This window comes from Nothoprocta perdicaria, unplaced genomic scaffold (assembly GCF_003342845.1).
Source record: "Nothoprocta perdicaria isolate Ctin4 unplaced genomic scaffold, notPer1 scaffold_26, whole genome shotgun sequence".
Classification (NCBI taxonomy): Eukaryota; Metazoa; Chordata; class Aves; order Tinamiformes; family Tinamidae; genus Nothoprocta; species Nothoprocta perdicaria.
Genome location: NW_020455488.1, coordinates 2,607,194 through 2,630,490, shown reverse-complemented (window position 1 = coordinate 2,630,490; position 23,297 = coordinate 2,607,194). Strand labels below are relative to the sequence as shown.

The 23,297-nt window shown below is 40.0% G+C and overlaps 1 protein-coding gene and 1 long non-coding RNA gene across 2 annotated transcripts in view; both read left to right on the top strand.

Moving 5' to 3' along the window:
* Positions 1-11,779, top strand: part of FAM169B (family with sequence similarity 169 member B) — a 32,253-nt gene extending 20,474 nt beyond the window's left edge. Inside the window, exons 5-8 of the mRNA XM_026040625.1 lie at positions 577-662; positions 1,382-1,556; positions 9,177-9,359; positions 11,637-11,779. Of these exons, the coding sequence (XP_025896410.1) occupies positions 577-662; positions 1,382-1,556; positions 9,177-9,359; positions 11,637-11,779 (587 nt within the window). The remainder of the gene's footprint in view (positions 1-576; positions 663-1,381; positions 1,557-9,176; positions 9,360-11,636) is intronic.
* Positions 11,780-15,336: 3,557 nt separating this feature from the next.
* Positions 15,337-17,285, top strand: LOC112948333. Its single transcript, XR_003249595.1, has 3 exons — positions 15,337-15,430; positions 16,391-16,703; positions 16,820-17,285. It is a non-coding gene; the product is annotated as an uncharacterized LOC112948333 (long non-coding RNA).
* The last annotated feature ends 6,012 nt before the right edge of the window (positions 17,286-23,297 follow it).

The following is a 23,297-nucleotide window of genomic DNA, read 5'->3' as shown; positions in this document are numbered from 1 at the left end:
ATGTATCTGTACRTATATCTGCCCTTTGTGGATGGAAAGGTGCATTTGAAGTGTGTTCTGTCCRTGCAGAATTAGAGGATATGCAGTCTAAAGGTGCAGATACACAGAAACTTTATCATGTGGGCAGCCAAAAAAGGGTTTGATGGAGCAGATATGAAAAGCTTGGGGGCTTGAATTACGTGGATGCGAGCATGGATATGTGTGCGTGTGTACAGCTGAAGATGTCAAGGAAGTTAATTTGTAAATTCCAGAAAGTGGCTCTGTGTCCCAAATGCCACTCAATTATACTGCAATACTATAATAATATTGTCCAGGAAGTGCTTTACTCACATGGCACAAAGGTCGTCCTACTGAAGTTAAAGCAGTTTGTCTTTCAATTTATCTTACTTGATGCTCTGTTCCGTATTGAGAGTTGCATATAAAGGGACGTGGAGGTGATACGGAAACCCTGCCAGTGTCCCAGCAAAGCAAAGTCAAGTCAGCAGGAGGGAGAGCGGGGTGTGAGGCTGCTTGTGGCAAGTGTAGAGCCACATACYTGTCTCGAGTTGATCCGTACTTGTATTTTTCTTTTTGTAGTTTTGGCAGTTTATTTGAAYCAGTCCTGGTGGCCGATCGAAGATGTAATAAAGACAGCTGATCCTTCCAGAGATGGGCTGATTTTGGTAAGGATACTGCTCTAAACATTTCCTTCCCCCTGGAGCTACAGCAATCATAGGCACTCCTCTCTGGTCTCCCTTAGCTCATGTTTTATAACTTGTGAGTTCTCGGGTACGTTGCTCACCGAGTACTTTCAATGTCTCCCATCCCACGGTGACAGCAGTGACATGCACGTTCACCCTCTCTAAACAATTTTCTGCCATGCAACTTATGATTCATCTGTGGGATTCATTCTTTGTGTTTTTAACTTTGCCCTCATTGCCAGCTAAAGAAATGAGCAGGTAAACAGAGTTACTGCATTAGCAATAACTCTTCACATTAGTGCTGCTTGACTGTCTGAAGGGAGGTGTTTCYGCCCTTTGGAACAATGTCTTACCTAGCTATTTGCAATTTTTTTTTTTGTCTTCGAAAGTGTTTATATTGTGTTTTTTTAAGGAACTACTATTTAATAGGTTTTGAATGTATAACTTAATGGATTTTAAATTTGTAATTCTTTCAGAATAAATAGTCTTGGTAGGATACAACCATTTTTACATGGARCAGTAGAAAAAAATATTTATATTATCCTGTCTGGACCAATTCATGAGGTATTTTCTCCAAGTTTCATGCACATGTTCCCTGACCACTTCCTTCCCAGCCCTTTTGATTTTGAAGCCTTTCATGAAAGGCAAAATACCCTTCTTTGCCTCATTTGCCTTTGGTCTGTTTTTGTTTKTTCTCTAAGGTCCAGACGTTTGCAGAAAGGATTGTCCTCTTTGTTCTGAACTACGTTATTTTTGGAATGCTGGAAGGGAGTTCAGCTAATGATGCATTCTTTCTACCTCACTCTGCTACTGAGTGTGCCAAGATACTCTGGAGAGAYGGTGAGGCTGCTGCCTTTTATACAGTCAAGATGAAAGGTAAGGTCATTTTAGAGACACATTTCCATTGGCTCCTCATGGCTGGAAATGTGGTGCTTTTGTTTGTCTTCCTGGCTCTTATTTACATTTTTATATTAAATCTCCCGCAGAATGAATCGGGAGAACAAACCTTGCCAAAATATGGAATCCATCCATATTACTTTCATTTATGCATGATGTCTCCAGGTCCTACTCTGTTATACAAAGTGATGTGAGGTACTGCTTTATTCAAATAAAATATGTTTTAATGCAGCCAAGTAAAAGGTTGTACATCTAGGAACAAAGAATGCAGAGGCTGCTGATAGAGTGGAGGACTTTATCCTGGAAAGAATGATATGAACGAAAAAGATGCACTGTTCACATTGCTAAAACAGTGCATCAGGAGTGRGTGGTGGCAGGAAATGGGAATATCTTTGGATGTGTAAGAAACACTTGTTGCTGGATCAGTCCTGGAATGCTTTATCTAGCATTTTAGAAGCATTCTGATGATTAACTGATTTCATCATTAATGGGTTATCTGGCGTAGAAAAGAATCAAAATGTACTTAATGCTTTAGGGATGCTTGCCAAGATAAACCTTAGTGAAAGTTTTATTTTATTTTCTTTTATAAGAGTTTGTATCAATGCAGATATAATACTACTAGCCACTCCAGTGTAGAAAACACCTCATTAGAATAACTACAGATTTGCAGTTGAGTACATGCCTTTATTCAGGAGCTGGTCACCTATCTGTGCTAAAGACTCCGAGGTGTCATCTTGAACTCCAGCAGCTTAAATGTCGAGAACCTGGTATCGTTGGAGGTACAAATGCTGCTGAAGCCAACAGTCAGAAACCATCTGTCATACAAGTGGAGGGGTAGGAACAGGCTGAGTGCTGTGTGAATGGGGGTGGCTTTACATTGCAGAGGACAGTTTCAAGTTGCCATCCCTTGTAGAGTTTAAGGGGCAGCAGCACTAAGAGGTATTTTGCTTTTCTGCTACCTTGGCAGGATAAGCAGCTTGTTCACATTGAGTTGCAGCTTGTAGTACTCCACTCTGTTGGTACAGTGCTACTGCACAGTCAGTGATGAATCATGTCTTAGCCTATTAATAATCTTGTCTGTATCTGCGAATATGCTGATGAGCTCTTTTGTAATTGGGAAACACTTCTATTACCATCATACATTTTCTTTTAAGACTATAAGTATTTCTGAGCAAAGAGTTTGGAGAGAAATGCTTGTATGGGCTGTAATGATTCATGCTTCAGTAAAATAAATGTGCACAGTAGTCTGGTATGGGTGGAGTTTTAGCCAAGCTGAAACGGTTTCTGTGTAAATTGAGAGTCACAGTTTGATTTTAAACCAGGTCCCCATAAAATACAGATTTTTTGAGTCCAGYTTTGTCAGCATCTGTCTTTTGTTGCCAGGGCTTTTTTCCTCTGGGCAGCTGTATTTATTAGGCTTTGGGTTGTGTCACAAAATACTGCAGACTGTTGCCAAAGCCTTTTTGGGAAGCCTGAAACTGATTGTTTTTGTCTTTCTGCTGCATGTGTGTAGAAAATAATTCCCTTCTGAGGTTCTGTGATTACAATTTCATAGCAACCATGCCCTGGCTGATCCTAGTCTCTGTGTATTGTATAACGTGCATGGGTTTTTTAGGCCCCAAACCAGCTCAGCTAAATATCTTTTTTAGCCTAACGTATTCTTTTCCCTTTTACTTTTTGGTCAGAACATTTAGGAGAGGCAGCTTTGTGTACAGGACGTTATATGATGCTGCATCTCTTGTTACGACTTCTATAGCTAGGAAGAAATGAGTTGCTGTGCCCACCATGAGATTGTGATTCTCTTTATTTCTAAGCTATGCAATTGCCTGGCCATTCTCCATGGTTTTATATTCTTCACGAGGTACTTGACCTGCTTACACTGCATTCAACTCTGCTTGTGTTGTATTCAGCTCTGTATTTCTCATCTGTGAATATTCCACTATCCACTGTATGATGCACAAAAAAACAAACAAACAAAAAATCCTGAAAAAAAAAMCCAAACAAAAAAACCCGAAACCTACATGCTTCAATGGAGCCAGATAAGCCAGTATGGGTCTGTGGAGCGTGGTGATTTCCAATGTGAGTCATGCAGGTGAATCATAGAAGCAGGTGACCAAGGAGGAGACTGTTTGTTCTGTCTTTGCTACAGATTTAGACCAAATTTTCACGTGGAATCCAGTGATCCCAATTAGCCAGCATGGCAACATTGTAAAGGCTTCCCCATTCAGTAGTTACTTGGTGGTCTGTGCAAAGTGACCTTGATGATGGTGGTCTGGCTCCACACATCTGCCCACCTTAAAAACGCCCTTCATTGGGTCTCCTTTGGTTGTCTGGGTAGAGAGGGACRTGCAGTGCTGAGCACCTGCCCTGCTGCTGCTTCTGCTTGGAGACACAGTAAGTACAAGCCAAGTTTGTGAGACACTTTTTGGCAACTGCTGACAYGGGTCGCCCTGCACCTGTTGTGTAGATAAACAGAAGATTCATTCTTCAAGACTATCACCTTTCGTGAGCATCGGACACCTTTATTAAAGCAAAATTTATTCATGACTACACAGATCATCACCCTAACCTCTCCGGCATGTGCTTWGTCCTGCCCAATTTCAGGCATGCAGCATTTACCATGCAGTGCCCTAAAGATTGATGAGATGTACTAAGCCACTAATGAGGCTGATAAGATACTTTGTCACATGCCAAGATAAATGTCGCCAATTTTATCTGTGTCAGCAGCTTCCAGGTTACGCAGCTAAGGAGTTCAGACCTCACTGGATGTAGCTACTTAGAGGTAAAATGGAAAATGACCGAGTTTCTTGTCCCCTGAGACATGTTCGCTTTAACCTCAGCATCTTTCTTGGCAAACAGCAGCCTGCAACACTTCAAGTGTTTTGCGGAAGACAAAACTAAGGTTTTTCAATGGATACTTTGGTTTCTGTTTTATATTTCTTTTGAATATTCTCTTCAGCTTTTTTTCTTTTTTTTTTCCTCTAGGCATGCTTTATTTTTTTGAAAATCTCAGAATGTGTTTTGTGTGGAGGATTGATGACTAAACTTATTGACAAAATATTTTTGTACAGTTGGACCTTATAATTCTGTTTCTATGTAATGAGGATTAGTAATCATTGAAGATGTATTTTTCCTCACATTAGTGAACAGTAGTCAGGAGACTGTGGAAGATGCATCCTTAAGATAAGTCAGTAAGGATGCCATAAACCAAGGGTGTCTTTGTCATTTCAAAAATAATGCAGAAGAAAWACCCCTTTGATATACAGATAAACAATCTCAAATTTTCTACTCTTACATATTGTTGTTTCTATTATACATAGGAGCTACCAAGTCATGGGCCAAGGTCTTCAGTGGTACAAAGAGCAAAGGAGTCAGAATGTCAGGGTTTGTCAAGAGCTTCCGTGCTCTTTCTGTCAAACACAGTACAAGAGTGGAGAAAGATGGGATTTTTTGTGGCATAAGGTAAACCAGCCTTAATATAGTGTGTACTGGGCCTCTGAGAAGGCTTTAAAGCTTGGAGTTGAACCAGAAGTAAGTGCATTTTTGGCTTCTCATTCATTCTTTGTAGATGATCCATAAATCACCCTTTGGAAGCACCTGACCGCACAAAAAAATCTAAGCTGAAGTAGGCAGTGAAGCAGCCCTGGCTCCTGTCTGCTTTTGGGCTACTCCAAACCTTTGCAAAACGTCCGATGGAGGTGGATGCTGCAGTGTGAGGTAGACGTCTCTGGGGATGCTGCTTGGGGAGGAACGTGTGCTGTCCATCCTCCCTTCTCATCCCTCGCTTCCGGTGGCACTGTACTCTTCGAGCCTCATTTTGCAGTGTTTTCCTGTTTGCTTTCAGTTTTGTCCTTTTCCATGAACAAGAGCAGTGCAGACCTAGCCCTGTTGCCATGTGAGACACTTTGAGCCACATCCCATTTTGGGAGGGAAGAGACAAATTCTTTTCCTCACTGTATTTTTCTATTAAAAAACCTTGCGAGCTGTTTATTGAAATGGAATAGCTACCATTTACATGAGTAACCTGAGTGCTTCAGACATCATAATATATTTTATTGAAGATGGTCTTTGGAGGTGGTTGCCCAAATTGAAAACCATTTCCCACTGTTCTTCTTTACAAGCATTTGCAGACTTTTTTTTTACTAATGTGGTGGTTTAGATGGTTTTTCTCTAGCAGTGGGTCTCCAAAGAGACTATATTCTTTTATTTTCAACTGATTACATACATTTCTTCTAGGAAAAAGAAGGAAATCAGAATTGAAACTAACCTGACAATTAGCTAAAATTTTGTTGGATAATTGTTTTCTTTCTCCATCTGTTTTCTAGCAATAATATTTTTAATAAGCATTTCTGGAGCAGGCTGAAGGTTCTGGCTGTAATAAAAACTAAATGACTACATACCAGTCAAGACATGAATTGATTTAATTTTATTGAAGCCAGAACCTTTGTTTCCCTTCTCACATACAAACTCACACAATGGCTTGACCTTGGGCTCTGTGCAGCAGAAATATTCCCCACCCTTTACCCGAGCCTACAGAAGGCCTGTCCAAACACGTGTGGACCAAGGCAGCTTGTTCAGCAGGGAAACAGTCACTCCCCACGACCTTGTTTTGTTTGGGGCCGTTGGATGTGGGGACAGCGGTGGGTTTTTTTTCTGGCTTGTGGTTGGTTGGGAATGCTGGTGGCTGTCTGCTTTCCTGCCCTTGTAATATCTGTTTACCATTTTGCTGGCTCCTAAGTTGGTCATTTGGCACTCGTGACCTAACCAAACAGATCAAAGGCCTTCAAAGGGCAGACTGCATAAATGCTTCCGTGGCCAAGGCCCTGATTTTCACTGTCTCCTCCCTCGCCCCAAAACTTAGGCTCTGTGTGTTTCAGCAGTTAAACAAACCTCTAAACAGACTGCATGAGAGCCCAGTGGTCACCTCCAGGCAACCATTAGCCTATGATAACCTTTTTGCTGTTGGATGGGACCTAGAGGCAAATGTGCTTTCTTCCAAAGATCTATTTGTTATTTTTATTTCAAACTGCTCTTGACCATGACTTTTCTAATGTTTTCCCATGGACGAGGTGAAGAATGGCTTCRTGGTTGCGGTTTTTTACAGTGCCTTTAGACTTTGCAAGTCTTTGTCTTCTCAACGCAGAATTAGGAGAACAGACATAAATCAGCTGCTGGGATTGCTACACAACAGTCTTATAAGGATTTATAGGAGTCAGACTACATGAGATAGTAATGAACTTATAAGGACACATGTAGGAATTCTTAAAATATTGACTTCATGAGGAAAAGTTGTCCTTTTCTTAGAACGTATGGTGCAACACTGCTGGAACTGAGCATTTCTGCTGGGCTGGCAGCTAACAGTGAGGCTGGGGATGCACTCAATTCCTTGGCTAATGAAGAAAGAGTAACTACACATCATGTGTTGCAAATATTGAAAGGTTATAAACATCCCCACAAACCATCCTTTTCCAACAATGTGCTTGAACATGTGTTTGAAGTTAAGCGTGCACTTTGATTAAGCAGTGCTAGACCAAGGCTGGATGTGAATGGAGTGGTTGGGAATGCAGCTACATACTCCGTCATATGGCTGGGGATGTGTGACGTGGATTCCTGCTAAAAGGAGAGCTACAGCCTTGACAAATCAGTGTGTAGACCTGAATATATTGGTGTGTGTTTTGCTGAATCTGTATGCTAGGGAAAAGAGTGTTCAGTCAGGCCCTGCAACTATCAGCAAGGAGTACTCCGTTCCCAAGGAAGAGATATAATCTTCTGTTTAAGATGATTATATGATGAGATAAAATAGGTTACAATCAAAGTCTTGATATAAACTTGAGAGCCTGAAAACGAGATCAGGTGGTACATTAGGTAGTGCTGTAAGGGAGAAACTCAAGGGTGAGACTTAACCAACAAAGTAAGAAAATGCCATCTTGTCAGCTTTTTCCTGGTATGAAGGAACCATTTCTATTAAAACTGTGATGTATACTGATATAACATGCAGAGAATCTTCACAAATACTTTTAAATAAAAAAAAAAGCATCATCAAKAGGTTTCTCTGGTGATTTTTTCCCCTGTATGTAGGTAGATGGAAACACTAGTAGCAATTATTTATTTTGGGGTTAAATGCTTTTATTTCCAAATAGTTTGAACTTCTATTTTTTTGTGGCATTTTGTGCTTTAAGGAAGTTGTACATAAAGTTCCCCACGCACCTCCTGCAGTCAGGCCCTGAGTTGTTCAGGGTGAACATTGAAAGTTTGGACCCTGAATGTCTGTTCTTAATTAACTTTCTCTTGACTCCAATTTGAGTTTATGATACATGATTGCAAAATAAATCCCTTGGTGCTGGAACTGTTTTGTTTTGGACGGTTTTAATTGAGAAGTGGTTTAGTCTCTTCATCTGGAATCTTACACTTGAGTGTATATTTTGTCCTTAAAAGAGCATTTAGACTCTTACGTCATGTCCTCACGATTTCAAGTGACTGACTTAATGCGTTTATTAGCAAGGCCTGTCCTTGAACAAAAGCCCTGATTTCACAGGGGTAGTAGGACTTGAAGCACATACATACAAAGACAAGTTACCACGATTTAACTGGAATTAATTGACTTGCAAAGGAGCAGTTTTTGCTTACAACACCACTTACAGTAAGTAGTTACTATAAAACCAGCTTATGTTTTTATAGTAAATACCCTCAATTATGGTCTTCCCTTCTGCCACAGAGATCCTGAGAGGGGGGACAGGCAGGGATCTGCTTCCAGTTTTAGAAGGAGTAATCCCCATACTTTTATGTGGCTCTTTTCCCAGTGAAGGTTTGAAGATGGCTCCTGATGGCATGTGCTGAGATGTAAAAGTAACTGAAAGACTTTCGTGGAATTGTTTATGGTTTAGAGTAGATTTGGGGTTAAAACACTACTTGAATATGCAATAAAAGTATGTAACTTTCTGACCAATAGTTGTGTAGACAAGATGAAACTGTAAACGAGAGAGCCAGGCAAGAATCGTGCTTCACAATATTATCCTGTTTGGGGAGGCCCAGCAGCAAGGGGTGCCGAGGCTGACACACACACTCTTCTTTCCCTGGGGTCAGGGTGAAATTGCTTGATCAATATTGGAGTTTTCTGTGGACGCTTTTGCTGCTGTCCACTTGCAGCCTGCACCTTCTGGTTGTGCTGCGTTGGGTGCTTCTGTACATTTCATAAGTTAGTTGGGCTGACTTGCCAGAATAATCTAAAACTATTGAGCTTACTTTTTGGAGTATTTATCCCTCTTTAGCTGTAACCCAGTTAGATTTTTTCAGCTAACTTCCCCGTATACTGAGGCAGCCTGAATATGAAGAATCASTCTGGAAACTGCTGTAATGAGTCCTATCAACTCAATGTTAAGCACGTCCTCTCAGCCCGATGGCCCAAGTCTTCCTTCTGGAAAACGGTTTACGTTTTGTTTGTAATCACCACTTTCGGTGCGATTGCGCTTCAGTTGGAGGTAGCATGTAGAGAGCTATGAGAGCAGTATTTGTGGCTCACAGGAGTCCTACGGGATGTTTTAAGTGCAGTAACACTAATTTCATTTTCAAATTTGTGTATCTCTTACTCTCTGCTTTCAGGAAGCCTTTGTGATGATGTTACCAGTCAGTGTTATTTGCTACCAGTTTTGGATACTATATTTGTCCAACGAAAGTACAGAAGAAGTGGCCTAGGGATGAAAATGCTGCATGATTTCTGTCAGTCTTTCGTGGCTGAGGATGCCTTAGGGATCAGCTGCCCTATTTCTGCTGCCATGTATCAAGGTAAGTCATTTGACGTGGAAACATCAGGTAAGGGTCATGTATAATAAATAAATTTCAATATAGGTTTGGAAGGATTTTCTTAGTTTGGAAGGATTTTCTTGGTTTTGTGCATGCATCTAAGCTGAAAGGTAATGTTGTTAGCGTGCAATTGGTTACTTGGATATTTGGAATTTTCCTGAAATTTGGAAGATAGGCCGATATTTATGTAAGACAAAGAGAAACATGAAGCTCAGTTTTCCATGTTTGGCATTTTGCATTCTTATTACACTGTCTATAAGAAATAGAACAATGTTATTATACTAGACAGTGACAAGCAGTGCACCTGAGCTCTGCTCATTCATCTAGTCTTGTCAGTACTTGTTTATCTATCTGTGAACATTTGTCACTTTTAAAAACTTGTTAAATAGTTGTATATCCTTCTCTGCTTTGGTTGGAGTTATGGCTTTGGTAGTAAAATTTACAGAAAATATCCCTGATAATACTATTTATAAAACTGTCCACTTGAGAAAAAAATCATGAAGCCTGTTGTCCCATGTGTTCTATAGAGATTTTGCAGTTCRTTTGGGGGGGTTTCTATCAAATAAAGCTTTGCAGTCATTTCCTAGTAACCATCAACAGACTTTTAACTGCATGTTCTCTCTCCTGGTCTATATGGGCCAGTAAATGTATGTAAATGCGTCCCAGGAGTTCCTAAGATATTGCTACCTCTAAATTCAGAAAAGAGCAGTATCGACATCATTCTTTTGCTCAATTCAGCTAAAACAATTTGTCCTTTTGTAGGCATCCAATGATTTAGTGAGTATGGATTAGAAAGCTGTGCTTATGTGAACCTAGTGAAATGTTGCAAGGTTATGCTTTTCATCTCAGTTAAGTACCAAGTTAATAGCAAAAAAAATTAACTTGTATCTTATGCTAATGAGGATTTCTGGGTGAAATTTTTATAAAAATACTAGCACTGTCAGTTAAATATTTACTATATTAGAAGATTTACACTGCCTTTTTAATCTTTCCTTGGAACTGCAGTTGGAACTTGGACAACTTGGACAGTGGAATGCAACCTTTTACTCTAAATTTCTGCTCTGAATATGAGCTGCTTTCTCTAGCATTTTACTTCATGTGGTATCGATACCTAAAAGGGGGTAGAAAGTTCCCTTACAAATATCTGAATTCTGGTATGATACTTTCAGTAGTCTTTACTGAAGTGCTTAATTTAGATTATATTCTTGGTAGAATTAATGACTTTGATATGCTCATTACTAGAGGACAAATATTTACATACCAGAATTGAAATTTATGTTTTGGCAATCAATAGTTAAATTTAAGTGAATGTCGAAGATGAATAACCTCTCTGAATTCATTTGGCACCGTGATGGACTATAGTGGAAAGAGGAAAGCGTGAAGAAAATTCTGGTGCTTACAGATTGCCCTCTTAGTTCTTGAGTCTATAGAAAATGGATGAAAGTTCAAAATCCCCATTTTTGATCAGTTTGGTCTTGCACCATATTCCTTCTTTTGACCCTTCAGGTGTCCTGGAAAGCCTCTAAATAAGAATTTCAGTTTGATAAGATAAGCAAATCAGAATTGAAGAGTTTATCCAAATTATACTAATGTTCTAAGTACACAGACTGTGTCAGGAGTCTTTGGCAGTGTGTTTGTAATGGAAGATGTATATTTGACACCAGGTATCCTTGCTATTCCCTGTCAAGTGTTCTTATTTCATGTGCCTCCCACCCCTCCTCGCCCCCAGGGAAGCAAATTACCCCCAGCAACAGAATAAAAGGTAGAAGTAGAAAACTGCTTGGCCCAAGAACAATCTGATATAAATTTTCTGTTCATAAATCGGAAATTGGAGTAGCCTTCTTAATGATCAAAGCTGGGAGATACTGAAATGGCTTTCGTTGCAGAGTAGTGAGGGCAAAAGACTCACACTGGAACCTGATAAGGGCCTGGAAGCAGTTTGGAAATGCAGTGGCTGCAGAAGTGATGCCTTGATGGCCCAGTAAGTCATTTCAAGTCCTGTATTTCTGCACTCGGAAGATAGTAATGTAGACCAAAGTAGATGGATGGAGCTTGCCCATGTCCRTTTGGGCCATTCCACCTATATTTTCTGTACAATTTCTGACTAAGAGAGAAAAGGATAAGAAGAGAGAATATTTCCATAGACACTAATGAAAGTCGTTCATCCTCAGAGAGGATTTCCAAGCTAGGCATTATACTTCCTCTTGTGTTGTACTTTTCACTCATTTCTGCTTTTGCCCTTTGGTTTCTCTTGTTCAGTTTGCCAGAAATTCTTGCAGATTTATCCTGAGGAGCAGAATCGACTGTGGGAGGTGGAAGCACCAGGAGACTGGAGCCAACGAGTGAATATCTGGTTAAAACTTCAGATGGAGTCRGCCCTTTCAGAAAGTGAGTTAAAATGAACACCGTGAATTTGGCCGTGTGAGTTACATAAAGATAAGAATTAAAATCAAAGCTTAGGAAGAATCAAAGAATGATTTTTTTTCTTTTGTGCGTAGAGAAACTTCTCAATGCGCAGTTCAGTTCACTGGTCCTTTTACAGTAAACAGGACCATTCTTCGAAATTATGAGGTAATGAAACTGAGAGGCAGAGCATCTGTAAGATACAACAAAGCCAAATCCTGGAATAAAGTGACTGTAAGTCCCATTGCACTGTGCTTTCAGCTGGGTAGAAGTTAGCTCCCAAAAAGTTCTGTTGCACAACACAATGTCTGGGTTGGAGAGAGGGTTTGTTTCTCTCAATTATTACAAGGAGAAATTTCTATGGCCAATAGGCAATGTGTTTAATTGCTGCCAGAACCATTCTCGGGTGGAAACACAAGCATTTTCATTATGGCATTTGGAAGATTCAAAGTACTGTCCTAAGGGGTAAATCCTTCTTGCTGGGAGCATTTTTGTCTCCTTTACAGCAGATAACAACCGAGGAGGAAACCTTTCTGATGGTTCACTTGGGGATCTTGCTCATGTTGTCTGTTCAGCTATTCTTGGGATGCAGACAGGCCCCTCTGCTGCCTGCACACAAGCTGTGATCAGCCCTGGGTCCCAAAAAAGGGCACACTTTGTCCCTTGCTGGAAGTGTAGCAAGGAGTGCTGCAGAGCAAATTGCTGCCATGCCTTCCCACATCTGTCTTGCTTTGTACTGGCTTGGGGACCTTCAGCTGAGACATTGCGTTTCATCTTGTCTGCAGAACYCCACAGGAGACTTAAGTCAGAATCTTGCCCCAGGCTGGGTTCCTCTGAAGCCATTATATTTATGGCTCTCATGCTTTAAACCAACAAATACTGGTGTTGCTCTTTCCTTTAATTCGTCTTGCTCAGTTCAGTTTCTTATAGCAATTGCAGGGAGGTGTGATCAGATTAGGAAACAGAAAGCTCATGGAGGAGAGTGTGTGTATATATATGTATACACATATATAAATATTATATATATTTTTAGTATTGTGATTTTATATAAAAACGAACAAGCAAGGAAAAAAAGAAAACTGATCTCCAGATAAATACGATCCTATCTAAATGGATGCCATTCAAAAATACAAGTGAAGCTTGGGAACTACTTTGAGCATTTCTTCAGGTAATTGAGATATTTCTATTTACAAAAGGACAAAGGAGGAAGTTCTTCTATGTAAACTAAAAGTCGGGGTCTTTCATATATAAACTGTGAACCTTAGTGTGATCTTAATAAAGGAACAGAGTAGAAGCACGTAGACCTGCCACTAAAATTCATAATAAAAAAATCTGCCTTCTAAATGATATTGAGTCTGGTGCACAGCTCATTGGGGATCACCTTCTTAGACACAGAATGTGCTGAGTAGACTTTATTTCATCTATCTTCAGAGGAAAATCAACTCACTGTAAAAACAGTGTTTAAAATGTGTGGGTGTGAAATACAGGTACTATATTTGTATCACATATGGAATCTGCTCCTGTGCTTCTTGTGCTTGTATTATCCCAGTACTACATGTGTCATGCACCAGGGAAATATGAAAGAAGAACACAGAAAAATTAACACCTGTTAAATGTAGGGGAGAGCTTCCCTGCCTTTCTCTGGTCCTAAAGTCAACGTTGTGCCTGCGTAATTCCCTCTGATATCTTGGGAAAAACAGGAGATTTTTCCATGGCTTCATACTATCTGGTAATACCAGAAAGAGCAGAAGTATTTTAGAGGGTGGGAGTCCTTTGTTATTTGCACTCCTCGAGGATCCMTCTTGCTGCTCACCAATAATGCAGAGAGAAGCTTGTGTTGCTGAAGTTGTGCTGTACAAACACGATGAGGAAAACACTGTGGGATAGAATGGAACTTGCTGGAGTTGTACCCTTACCTGCTCCTCATCCACAGTCATTTGGATTTTTGTGGGACATTTGGGAACACAAAACCTTCAGTCTTCTTTTCTTTGTTATGTTGAGAGCAAATCACAATGTAATTCAGGATTGTCACACCCTATCTGGATCTATGGCAACAACTCCGTGAATAAGCAGGTCTCATTCTGCTCTTAAATCCCCATCCACACGTGCAGTGCTATGGTCTGGAACAAAGCTAATGAGGAAAATACTGGAAATTTTGTTTATGCCACATTGTTTTCAGGACTTGGAATTTAATTCTATTAATACTGTTGTAAGAATTGTACAGACATGTGTACTTCAAAGAGTCAAAGGAGGTCAAAATCTTAAAATTTGCAAGGTTATGTGGCTGCATCTAGTGGCAGTACAGATAAACTGCAGCGCTCTGTGTATTGCCATAATACATATACATATACAAATACATAAACATTTATCTATATCTSTTTCTCTATACATGTATGCATATACCTCTAATAAGGCTTTTTAGTGTGTCATCACATATAGCTACAATTATTCAATCTGAATTAGTTACTCCTTGCTTGAAAATAGTTTTATTTACAGCAAATAGTCCTGGTAACAGAAACACAGCAGTAAGTATCTCCTGGGGCAGATTGGATCAACAGCAGTCATTTAATATGATTATATGTTTGGGCCGTAGTTGCTGGCAGTGAATTAAGTTGTTATGAAGTAGTTTGGTAATATATAAAGCATAAATGTGAAGCTAATGTGTAAAATAAGCAGACTAAGCAAGAATTAAAATCAATTTCAAATGACCCTTTTATAACCCTTTATGTTGGTCAGAATATCTGTATTTCCTGAAAGGGAGTTAAGGRATATGTTGTTTGGGAGTGCTGGAGATAAGCAGACTCTCCATTTAACAGAACTTTCAAGCTATTAAAAAGCCAGAGATGTTTTGTTTCTAGTGTGRGTGTTCAGCTCAGGGAATAAAAAATAAGATTCTTGGATTAAAATAGTACTCTCTTGCATTAGGGCAGTAGCACCATCTTGGCTATGGTAGTGAGGTCGCTACAGTTCAGTATCGTCTCTCTGATCTTCATCTCTTTTTTTTCTTCAAATTGTAATCAAAATCAGATCTACTTAGTGCTACTTTGTTGTTTATTATGAGTTGTAGACAACATACCTCATTAAGATTCTTCTGAAACAGCAAAAATGAGGCATACAAACTCTCTTAAATGTGTTCCATGTGATATTTTCATCTGTGCAGATAATGGAAGCTAGGAAAAGACCATCAAAAGTATTTTCTAAAAAGTTTACAGATGGGAAGTGCTCATGCAGAAATTGAAAGATTGCATCTACAAAATATGCCACTATATGGTGAGGTTAATTGGTAGGTTTGAGAACACTTTGAAGGATGGAACTTATAAATATATAAATGTCGTTCAGGTAGCTACTAGAGAACTGTTGCAGCCTCCAGCAGGTGCCATTGGCTTGTCTGGCAGTGTCATCTGTGCCTCCTGGTTTCGTTAACCAAACCTTGGAGATCTACAAAGGTAGCATTCAAATATGTTTTTGGAGGGTGTTTTTAAGTGAACTGTTGCCACAGTTACACTAACATATTTTCATCTTGATATWTTTTTTTTTTTTCCCTAGGAAAAGCYATTCACCTTATTTCTCCAGAGGATGAAGAGGGCTCTCAGGTGGAGTATGCTCAAAGTAGTAAACTCAGGCAATTGGATACAGACCATATGAGTACKGTACAGTGACTGATTTATCATTTCTTTGTTCTGCTTTTTCATCTTCATCATTGTGTTTATCCTTTTAGTAAAGTAGCAAGATTTAAGTATGAGACACTGCCATGAACACCTATGGGTGTTTCCCTGATGGCCTACTCCATAGTGGTTTGGGAGGCTAGGTGACCCAGGACATTTCACATTAAATGTTTTGGTTTGATTTGAGCTGTAAGCAAGCTAGCATACAACAAACTCCGAAGATTATGTATGGAATGGCCTTTTCACCTGAACTGTGTTTTTTCCTATACTTATACAACAGCTCAAGTGTGACACCTTCTAGAGTGAGGTAGCCACGCTCTTTACAGTGCTAATTGTTTTCTCCCACTACTGAGCTGTAGATTTGAGTATGATTAGGTGTTTTTTTTGCATAACGGAAGACTAGAGCAGGCAGAGAGATTTGAATGGACCCGTTCACCCTAAACCTAGTCAGGAGAACTTACACCCGAGGAAAGAAATCACAATAATGAAGCTTTCTCAAGTAGTAAAGCAAAAGGAAAGAGGAGTGGAAGCAAAACAAAGAGCTGTAGGGGTTGTTTCCCCAGCACATTTGGGTTGCTGCACAACAATTAAATCAGTTTGTTTTCTTCAGATGTGGGTCTCCTGGGGGAGCTAGGGCAGCACTGGCCCCTGTGGTGCACACTCTTGTGTTACGTGCTGTGGTCGTGGCTTCAGARCCCACCCAGTCAGATCAAGGCTCCACGAACTCCCAGTTTTCTTTTTGCTGACACTTCTGGGAACTCAGGCAGAGCAGTGGGAATAAAACTGTTCTATACAAACAGTGTGGCTAAGCTTCTTGCCTTGCATGTTTATGGTTGCCTCGGTTGACAAAGGCATTTTATATTAGGATCAAGTCCTGTTTTTTTTTTTTTTTTTTKTGTGTGTGTGTATAATTTGATCTTCCCTGTGTCTCGATTCTAATTTCAGGGCGTCGAATACATTTCTGGGGTTGGGAGAGCAGCAGAAGATGCCATAGAAAATAAAGATGACACAGCAGCAGCAACAGCAGCAACAAGCATTCAGAACCCACCAGATCCTGGACAAAAGGAYTCAGAATAAGGTGCAGATGATACTCAGCAAAGGATTCAAAAAAGAGCAGGTTTAACTGGAGATAAGGTTAGCAAATCACTCAGAATTACACCATAATTTCACTCTCAAAAAAGAGCAAAATCAGAGTGCATTTTTTTTAAAAGATATAATTGACTGTTTATAATTTGTAACACCGGCGAGTTTTCTTCAGGTAAGACAGGGGGTTTTTTTTGTTTTTTTTTGCAAAGCACATGTTCTCCATCTTGTGTGCTGTTTTAAATAAAGCTCTTGTTTGTTAATTGTCCTTTTCTTTTTCTTCTCACCAAGTAATTAAATAGTAATTGAGCCTGCTCTGAAAAGATTTTAATGGATTGCATGAGATGTCCAAAAGGGAGTAATCGGAAGGCTTGTAGATACTGATGTAAGAAGATATTTCTATGGAAACCACATCCTGCATTATGGAAGAGAGATGCTGCAACATGAGTTGGTATCAGAATGACAGCTGTAACCTTCCTTTCAAAGAGAACAATTGATCTTGAATTGCTTTCATTTGAGCATTTCTAGTAGAAAAATCTGCCTTGAACCCTGTAGTGGATAGAAGGGCGTACTAACTCTGTAGTCTACATTAATGCACAAAAAGTTTGGTATAGAGAGAAAAAGTAAACTGTGGAGTAAACAGTAAACTGCCTTTAAGTTCAGACACTGTGATCATACTACATGTATAATTTTATGTATAATATGCACAGAACTTTGCATAGATTACGGATTGCATGTTTTATTAAGTGTAGACTGCTTTCTACTGTTTTGCATTTGATAAACTTTAAAGTATGACATATTACGCCTGCTATGGCTTGGTATAGAAATTTTATTCTTACAGCATGAGATAATTCTGTATTATTAGTGAAGAATCTCTAATGCTTTACTGTTTAGCAAAACAAACCCACAGTGTAAAGCAGTACTTAAATGTGTAGTACAAAATGGCCAGTTTCCATAAGAACATCAAATATCTTCCTTAGTGGCACATTACACCACGAATATTTACTAATGGTTAAAGGTGAAATTTTAATTTAGTCTTTGGTGGGGAGAAGCTGTGCACAAAGGTGAGTTGGCTGGTGCATGGAAGTTGGGTCTTGATGTCAAGTTGGGCTATCGAATGGTTTCAGCAGCCCATGATTCTTAAGTGGTTGCCTTGGAACAAGGACGGATAACTGTTTGTGGAAACTAATTTAGGGAGGCTGTTCTATAGGCAGGGTATGTATTGTAAGGATGAATATTTTTCACCCCTGAGCTGCCTAATTCCTCACCTGTAGCCATCCTGGTTCTGTGTAAGGACCAATAGGTTGTGATTCAGCATAACATTCAGTCCTATAGAGGACCTTTTTAGACATCTCTTCCAAAAAAAAAAAAAAAAAAAAAAACCCAAGGGGGTGGGGGGATGGAGGGAGGGAAGAAAGAAAAAAAATCTATAATTGGAACTTTCAAGTTTTTGCCAAGAAAAGTAAAACACTGAATTGAGTGCCAGCCTTAATTGTGTTGCTATGGTTCTTTTGTCTCAAGGAGATATGTTTGGGGCTAACTTCATACTTGGGTATSTCTGGGAGATGGAGACTGATAACTGATTATGAAGGTGGTTGGTTATCTGATTATTGGCTGACCTGTCAAGTTGCAAAGGCTGTGAGAAGCAGTGTCCTCTTGCCTAGTGGCCTACATTCTGATTTATCTGAATGTATGTATCTGATTTATCTGTCTGATGTATGAATAAATACATACTTTTTTAAATACAATACATACGAAAAGTCCTGCAGGTCCTGATTACAGCTCTCTTCATGGTAGTTGATTCTTGAATCTCATTAGCCCACTCCTGGAAATTAATTTGCACAGAGCAGGCTGCATTATAGTTGTCAAGGTAAAGGAAATAAGAATTGTTTTCAGCAAGTGGGGATTATTAGTAACTTTTGCCTCACTTGAATCTTTCAAGAAAACTCCTGTCAAAGAACACAGCAAAGGACACAGCAAACTTCATTTGATTTTGTGTTAGAAAAAGATGGATAAGATACTAGATATGGATTGTGCAAACATCTATTTTAAATAAATTTGTGCAGGAGTGGGATACTTGAGTCAGAGGAAAAGACAACAATCTTTCAGTATTCCCAAATGAATGGGATTTCTCTTTGTCTCTAGTATCTAGGGGTCTACTGTCCACTTTAACAGCCATTTTACTGGTTGTTCTTAGAGARAAGTTGCTTCTTTTATAACCATTTTATTCTTTTGTTGCCATTCACCTTCTCATTTTCCAAATAACATTTCCATCATAAATGATCATGGTGGCAACTGGGCATATCACAGAATAGYGCAAAGGTGCAGTCAATGAAATGGTATTGTCAGACAGCTGGATGCCTCCTAATCAGAGAGAGATTTGGAGCTGGACCTCTCCCTTCCTTTTCCATAGCAAGAGGTAACCCATGGTCATGTCATCTTTCCAAGCTTGTGACAATTAGAAATGTTCTACATTCAGCTCATCTTTCATTTCTTTTTTTTTCATATTAGTGCTCTGAGGTATCTGATGAATTTAGATGCTTGGGCCTACAAATTGCTGTTGGAAGCCTGAAGCACTTAGTGAGATCACATCATCCCTAGGAAAGTCTGAAGTTAAAGCAGGAATAGATCTTTATTATGTCATCTTTAGTATGTTAATAGAGTACATTAGAAAAAAAAAMCACAAATATTATCTTTGTCTCGCAGTGAAAATTCAGGAGATAGGATAGGATGGTTTCAGACTGCTGGAAGAATTGGCGAAGAGCAACCATTCCAATTTCTGAGCTTAGGTTTCAAAACCTTTGATTTTATTTCTCTCTGGATCTGTGCTCTGGAGCTCGTGGTTTGACACAGTGACATTTCTGCTGAAGAAGTGAGGTAAGTTTGTGTCTGTGTGTGTCAGAGAGAGATGGAGAGATGGCAGAACTGCTGAAATGAGGTTTGCGYCTATCATTCTTATAGGCTATAGGTACTTCAATCTGGCTACAAGTAAGATGTTGGACATACGTTAAGTTAGCAGTGATGTCGAGGTGTGTGAGCCAGCCAAATATTTTTTTTTTAATTACTCTTGAAAAAAGGAAACATATAGATTTTAAGATGAGATATTTCATTATGCTCATCTGTTGTGATGTCTGACATAGTATAAGCCAGACAGTTTCATGTATGGTTCCTGTATCAAAAATCATTGGGTTTGATTGCAACAACTTGTTTTTTACAAAGATAATTTTGATTTGACAGTTTTGAATTTCAGTTGTAGAGTAGTGGGAGATCTGCCACATTCCTGGTCAATCTGCTCTAAAGTTTCATCATGTTTCCAAGTGCACCTGATACTATTTTTCTGATTTTTTTTTTTTTTTTAATTCTTCTGTGTTGGATTTTTCCTCTTTAATTCTGAGTGACAGCTCTGGCACTGTCAGGATTCCTTCTATATGTTATGATCCAATCATGGCTTCAGTGAACAATGTTGAATTTCTTGGGGTCCATTTTTGTTAGGTAGATTTACCTGAGCTTGAAGCATTCTCCTTGCCTTTTCAGAGACATTTTTTATTTTCTAAATTCCTCCTAGAAGCCTTGATCATCAAAGACCRGAGGTCCATCCGTGGTATTGCTGACCATTGCGTACTGACATTGCTGCTCAAGCCTGTGTTTATAAAATCACCACAGGATTCTTGCACTCTTTTAGATGCAGAATTGTGGATTTTCAGTACTGATTGTGAACCTTCACTGTAAAATTGAAATGACATAGAAGAATTAGGATGTATGTATTCCAGTATGGTGTTTTTGATGGTTTCAGTGCCTGCCACCAACTACAGATATACGTTGAACGCATCCAATGTTATCTTTGTTACGACCACGAGATGGCACCGTTATATAGYTTAACGTTGCCGTCATGTCTTGGGTGCTTGAGATACTTGCCGAGTTTTCAGTTTGTCGCTCGTTGGCTTGACTTCTTAAGAGAAGGGTTACTAGTTCAGAGAAAGGAAGATTAGGGTGCAGTAAAGCTTGTCCTCCTGTTTGCTATTTAGGTTCAATGAATCTGTGAATTGTATCTTGAGTGGTCCAGAGTTAATACTGTCAAATGTTTGTGAAGCCCAATTAAGCTATAGAGTAGCACAAAATAAGCTATAGAGTAGCACAAAATGCAAACTGCAGCCAGGCTGTGTCCCTTTGTACTCCTGTCTCAACAGAAGCCTGAGCAGGACTTTCTCCAGGTTGTATTTCAGTTTTCCAGCACTGGATGATACTACCTCCATTCTCAGTTGTGTTTGACAGATAAGTTAGTGTCCTTTTTAGTGTCCTTTCCTAAGGATGAAGAAGAGAGGGAATAGTCTAAACTTCATATCTTCCCATGCCCAACTGTATCCTTGCTAAGATTCACATATCAAGGATGCTGCAAATGAAGAAAAAAAGTAACATCTAAATAGAAGTTCCGTTTGGGCAAACCTAATATGCATCTGCATAAGGAAAGAACATGTCAAGCTATACTTAGTTGTTTGGTTTTGTCTTGGTCCTTCCTTTATATATATAAACTTTGTTATGGATGAGCATGCAATGAAGTCTAAACACACAGAAGACAAAATTAGAAGTTTGTAATTAGCCTCCTTTTCAATTTGTTTCCTCTTGCAATCTGACTTGATGGTAAAGTTCCAGTTCAATCTGCTCTCTTTGCCTTAGACGTTATCCTTGCTCTGCACTGTTGAATTTTTCTGTTGTGAAGGTTGCTTTTTTCTTTTTTCTGTGGTGTTTTTGAAGCAATCTTTTTGATTTTAATTTAAACAGAAGGTTCCATTTTTGGAAGATCAATAACCTCCATCTGGAAGGATTCTTTTCTCACAGCCACCAGACACTCAGATGAAGTTGAACTTTTTCCCCCCCCCCGTTCTGAGTAGGGAGATCAGAGGTTGCCTTCACCGTGATGAGTACATTTGGGGTTGTCATTATTCATTCACAGGCATCTGATTTGTAAATTAATAGCTCAGTCTCTGAGTTGTATTATGTGAAAGGTCAGTGTCTATGAGAGGGAGCACTTTGGAGCTCTGTGTCGTGTGGTCAACACGAGTGACCTCCGCTTAACGCTTTTGCTCCATGTTGCTTTTAGAAGATACAGATGTGCACCCTGCCTCCAGTCCTCCTACCTGCAGCCAGGATCCTCTCCAGCTTTCTGCTGAGTGGGAATAGAGAAGAGGACAACCCTTCCTGAAACAAGTAGCTGAACTGACTAATTTTCTGTGTTATTCTGTGCTTGGCATGTGCCGTTGCTTCCAAGCTTGTGATGACTGTCTTAACTAAGATGCATTTTAGATAAATCCTGTCTTCAAGCTGCACAATATGAAAAAAGGCATCCGCCTCCCCCAGCCTCTCCAGATCTTGGGACTGGCTCAGTCTTTTTTAAAGCTATTTCTCTTGTGCTGCATGCAGAGCCCATCTGCTCTAATGCAGACTGAAATGCTGCTTTTATTCTTGTTTGCGTAGAAGGTTGCTGGGTAAATCAGTTGGAGTGAAAGACATATTGTGCCTCTTTGCTCTGTCACAAGCACAAATATCTTCCTTTTAAAGCTTCTCTTGGTAGAAGCCAAAGCCTTTGGCACAAGCCACCTCTGCTAGTTTGACCCCTTTTGTGCCTGTGGAATGGAGGAACAGCTCTGAGAAGTGCAGAACAAAACCAGCAAAACAGCAAGAGAAAAGGTCAAGAAGGGGTCTTGCTCCCTGTAGACATCAGAAGTTTCTGCAAGATGATATTTAGCATGTCCTGCCTGAACAGTTAAGGCATCAAAGACGCCAGCACTTCCATAGGTAATATCCTTGTGAGTTGTCGGATAGACCGTAAAGCACATTGCTGTGCTGGACTGGGGATGGGAGGGGGGACGTCAGGTCTTTCTACTCATTGAGGTAGCTGAGACTGAGAGCTTCAGAGAGCCTTTGGCTTCCAACGGATGGATGTACCATGCTGTGCTCTGTCCTTGCGYGGCTTTTGACTTAGAGGCCTGGGCTTACAGCACGGTGCTGCAGTCCTGCAGAGGGCTGGGAATGTGGGTTTCTACCGAAGGCAGAGCCTACATCAATAGCAGGAATGAAAGTGCTTGATTTTTGCCTCTGTATTTTTGCCTGGTCACAGGCTTGTTAGTGATTTATTCTCAGACCAGCCACTCTGTTTGATGTAGCCTAATTACAATGACAGGGGTGATTCCCTATTCCTTCCCATTCCAGCACTGGGATCTGAAGAGCAGGTAAAATATGGTCTGATAATTCCCCTCGCTGCTTAGCAGGGCCAGGACAAACAATAATGCCTGTTTTAGCCAAGAAAAAAAAGCCACTGGTATTAGAAATCCAGGAGGCAGCCGGTGTGTCGCTCAGGACCTCAAGTGCTGGCAGCTTTGATGTTAGATTATTCTGTGGCTATGTAAGAATGGATCGGTGTAACTCAAATCAGAAAGAAGGATCTTTGCCAAATCCCGTGGTTGAACCCCTGCCCAGGACAATAAGCTTGTATGGTGATGACATGGGCCGAGTTGTGTTTTTCATCGTTGTTATGGATTTTCACAGTGCCCTGGTTTCATCTGCCATTTTTGGTGCACGGGCGCAGTTCTGCTGCTCCCTTGTATCCTGCCCGGGCATGGAGTCTCAGATRGGTCTGCTTTCCCTCGCCAAACTCCGCCAGCATCTGCTGTCAACTCAAAATGACTTAGCCTGGATTCACCTGTCCTTGTTTAAAGTTAACCACGGGCTGCTGGCTTTTATATAATGCCCGAAAAGAAAAGAATCGAATGCA